The 3,919-nt window shown below is 29.6% G+C and overlaps 1 protein-coding gene across 5 annotated transcripts in view; it reads left to right on the forward strand.

Moving 5' to 3' along the window:
• LOC112098499 (dr1-associated corepressor-like) overlaps positions 1–3,919 on the forward strand; it is a 10,649-nt gene extending 6,730 nt beyond the window's left edge. The window contains exons 4-6 of one of the 5 annotated variants that reach the window (XM_024184996.1): positions 2,804–2,894; positions 3,047–3,110; positions 3,267–3,279. In XM_024184996.1, the coding sequence (XP_024040764.1) occupies positions 2,804–2,894; positions 3,047–3,106 (151 nt within the window). In that variant the 3' untranslated portion in view covers positions 3,107–3,110; positions 3,267–3,279. Of the gene's footprint in view, positions 1–2,803; positions 2,895–3,046; positions 3,418–3,546 lie in introns of those variants that run through there. The other 4 variants (XM_024184999.1, XM_024184997.1, XM_024184998.1 and 1 more) reach the window with 4 other exon arrangements.

Genomic DNA, 3,919 nt, shown 5'->3' on the forward strand with positions numbered 1-3,919 from the left:
TAAAGAATGTTATATACAATCATCAAACTGGAAAAAAAAAAGTTTTCATTTGTTGGAAATATATTATCTAAAATCCTTCCTTCCATCCTTTGCTAGCTAGAAATGTTGGCTTGAGAGATGAGCTCTATTACAAGCACAATTTTTTCTTTTTCTTTTTCTCTACATTTTAATTGAGACTTGAAAGTACTCTCTTCTATGTTCTCAGTTTTAGGGTCCCATTCTCGTTAGTAATTTGTAACTTTAAAAGCGATTTTGTTTATGAAATCCAGATACGGCTCTTTGGGTCACATAGTAGGTAGACTCCACTTCAAAAGCTCTGTAGTTCGTACAATTTGTCATTTCTCTTTCCTTTAGGGCATAGAAGATTTTAACTTTGGAATTTTTCCTTTTTGTTCATAAAATAGTAAACAAATTATAGAAGCGCACTTATTTTGCGATTTAATTGTGTAAGCTTTTCTTGCTGTTAGCCTGTCAACCATTACAAGCAAGGAAAACCCATTACTGTCTCTATATAATTTAATATAATTTCTATCAAAATAATTAATTAAATCAAATCAAATAAATAAAAGCCTCTCCTATTTCTCCAAATGATTAAGAAAGAATTCGAATGAACTAAGAAAATCTTATAGTAGTTTCGAGAGACTATTTGGTATGCCTATATTAATATTTCTCATGAGCATATGATTTACTTTTTTTTAATTTGTAGTGAGCAATGCCACTCATCTTGTGGTGCATGATATTTTTATGGGTGGATTATTTGTACTCTAAAAATCTACTTTAAACACTTATTTGCTTTGCACACTCAATTGATAATATAAAAATATAAGTTTTCACTTAACACACTCTTTCAAATTCCTATATTGTTCCCATTCACTACTAAAAAGCATTGATTTATGACAGATTTTTTATGATGGATATCGTTGTGTCACGAATCCATCGTAGAAGCATAACATTTTTGTGACATATAAAATATATATCAAGAATTTATGACATATTTGTGACTTATAGCTTAATGACATAAGTCGATGATAGATAAGAGTCATGCTTGAATTTGCTATTATTAACAAATTAAAACGACACATTTAAATTCATGATAGATATCGTCGTTTGATGAGCATGGTAGATATCTATCATGAATTGAAATGGTGCAATTTTTATAAGCTAGTTATTTTAGTTTTTAAAGTCTAAGGGCTTGTTTGGGTTAGCTTTTGCTTTTACTTCTACTTAAAAGTAAAAGATAAGTAAAAGCATCGTTGTCTTTGCTTTTTCAACCTTGGGTAAGAAACAGGAAACAAGGGCTCATTCAAAATTACTCACCCATCAATCACTTAATTAAAATAGACCAATTGGCCACTAACCATTTTCTTGTTCACTACATTTTGTAAGAAATAAACAATTCAATTTGTTTAATTTAACATAGAATGGCACCCACCATGCAGTCATGAGGTTCTGTTTTATATATAATGAACCGTCTCTAATCAGTACGAGGTTTGTAAAAATTTATCAGGATGCTATTTGGTCCTTGAGTCAAAAGAGCTAGTCATCATCAGAACTAGATTCTAGAATTTTTGGGGTCAAGTTCATACTTATCTGATTGGCACATTTCTTATCAGAAAAAAGGATGTGAGAGTAATAAAGATAATGATAATGGCAGAGTAATAATAATAAAATGTTATGCATAATCATATTTATCTAAATGACAAGTGAAACTGAATATGATAGGTAAGATCCCCTGGCCAATAATGAACCAAGGTTATATTTTTTATGTTTTATGTCATTAGTCTCTCATGCTTCTTGTATGTATAACATTCAGCTCTTTTGGGGAGAGAAGTGATATAGATGCACTATTAATGTAGGAAACTATTATAGTAAAAATATTGTAGTTTAATTAAATTTTTTATGTAATTTTATCTAGCAATATAACTATGACTATAGAAAGCAAAAAGTTCATAAACATTTTAAATAATATGCTTGAAAAATCAAATATTTATAATAGTACCTCTCAAAATACCATGCAAGAGTACCAGTAACAATAGTGGTAAACATGAATGAGTGAGCCACAGGTATGACCAAATGCATCCTGTTGCTGCCCCAGCTACTTAAGTATGTCTGCACTAATTGCAGAAAGTAAACTTTTTATCTATCCAAAATCTTTTTGTCATAATGATAGTATACTTTTTGCGATTGGCACGGACATACTTGAGCAGCTGATGGGCAACAGCAGGATGCATTTAGCCATACCGATGGCTCACCCTTTCACAATCGCCACCGCTGTTATTAGTACTTTTGCATGGCATTCCAAGAGGTAATATTATAGACTATTTGGTGTTTCAAGCATAATGTTTTTAACACCATTTAAAACGTTTATAAAGCTTTTGCTTTTTGTAGTCATGGTTATATTGCTAGATTAAATTACACAAAGAATTTAATTAGATTATAATATTTTTACTATAATGGATTCCTACATTAATAGTGTATCTATATCACTTCTCTCCTCAAAGGAGCTATGATAATATCAACATAATTGAATATTATACATATAAGAAGCATGAGAGACTACTAGTATATGAAACATCAAAAATATATCCTTGGTTCGTTGTTGGCCAAGAGGTCTTATCTATTATATTTAGTTTCATTTGTCATTTAGATAAATATAATTATGCATAACATTTTATTGTTATGCAATGTATTTGTAATTTCTTGTAAGTAACGGGACTTATTTTGTTATTATGTTGGCAGACTCATTTAAATCACCAATTTCCACTTCTGTTGACTAATACAACTATTATCGGTTTCTTTGCAGCAATTCGTGTTTGTTTGCAATTTATGAGCAAAAAGATTTGGGCAACTGGATATTGAGCTTCAACATTAGATTGTTAGCAGTTATCATGTCGGTAAGTCTTTTATAATCATATACTCAGCTAATATAAAAAAAAAAATTTATCGTAATGTGAGATATTATATATATATATATATACCTAGGTATTTTGGCTTCTAGTTTGAACACTGTGTATGCATGTTGGTGACGAGAACTCTTATTTTGTAGCAATATTTAGCCTCTTCAGCAAGTTTTTTAAATTGTCGTAGCTATTTATTTCGTATCTAAATAGGTAACAATTTCTTTTTTCTTTTTTTTTTCCTTTTCCTTCTGCAAGGAACATCTAATATTTGAATTTATCTTCATTTTTCATGGCTAGAAATTTTGAGTTTCAGCCTAGTAGTTGGATTGGTAATTTTTGGCGTGATGTTTGTCTTTCTATGGGCAGATGAAAAGGGAACCAAAAAAAAAAAAAAAAGACAAGAACAAGTAGTTGAATATATAGAGCTAGCTAGAGATAAAATTGAACCAGCAAGAGAAGCTATTGGAGAGATGACAGAGATATTATAATTTTCTTATTTTATTTTAATCGTATTGGAATTTGCTATGAGGATACTTTATCTTTGATTCTTAGTATTCAAAAAATTCAATATATTTATTGTTGTTATATATTATAAACTTTTCTATTCTAATTGATATAGTTTAATTGATTTATTTGACATTTGCAGCTTTAGTATCCTTGAAATTGCATTTGAGTATTGAGAGACTTGAGTTGGAAGATGAAAATTGGTGTGTAATGTGATTTTTTTATATCTACTCGAATTAGAAACTTAAAAGTTTGGGCCAATTTGAGAAGAAGGCTTGTTTATGCTAATTCATCACAGCTTCTCCAGTAACCGACAACAAAACTAACAAGGGGAAAATCAAATCTTATAGCTATAAGATTGCTGATTTAATTTGAATAAGTTTTTAAGTGTCCTTAGTAGCTTGTTATTGCTAAACAATATCACAAGAAAATGATTGCATGTAAACTATAGGGTTATCTAATTTCTATGTACTGTAATTAGTAACCAAAATAATTTTTCCGTCTAAATTATTACT

This window comes from Citrus clementina, unplaced genomic scaffold (genome assembly GCF_000493195.1).
Source record: "Citrus clementina cultivar Clemenules unplaced genomic scaffold, Citrus_clementina_v1.0 scaffold_5, whole genome shotgun sequence".
In the NCBI taxonomy this organism is placed as follows: domain Eukaryota; kingdom Viridiplantae; phylum Streptophyta; class Magnoliopsida; order Sapindales; family Rutaceae; genus Citrus; species Citrus x clementina.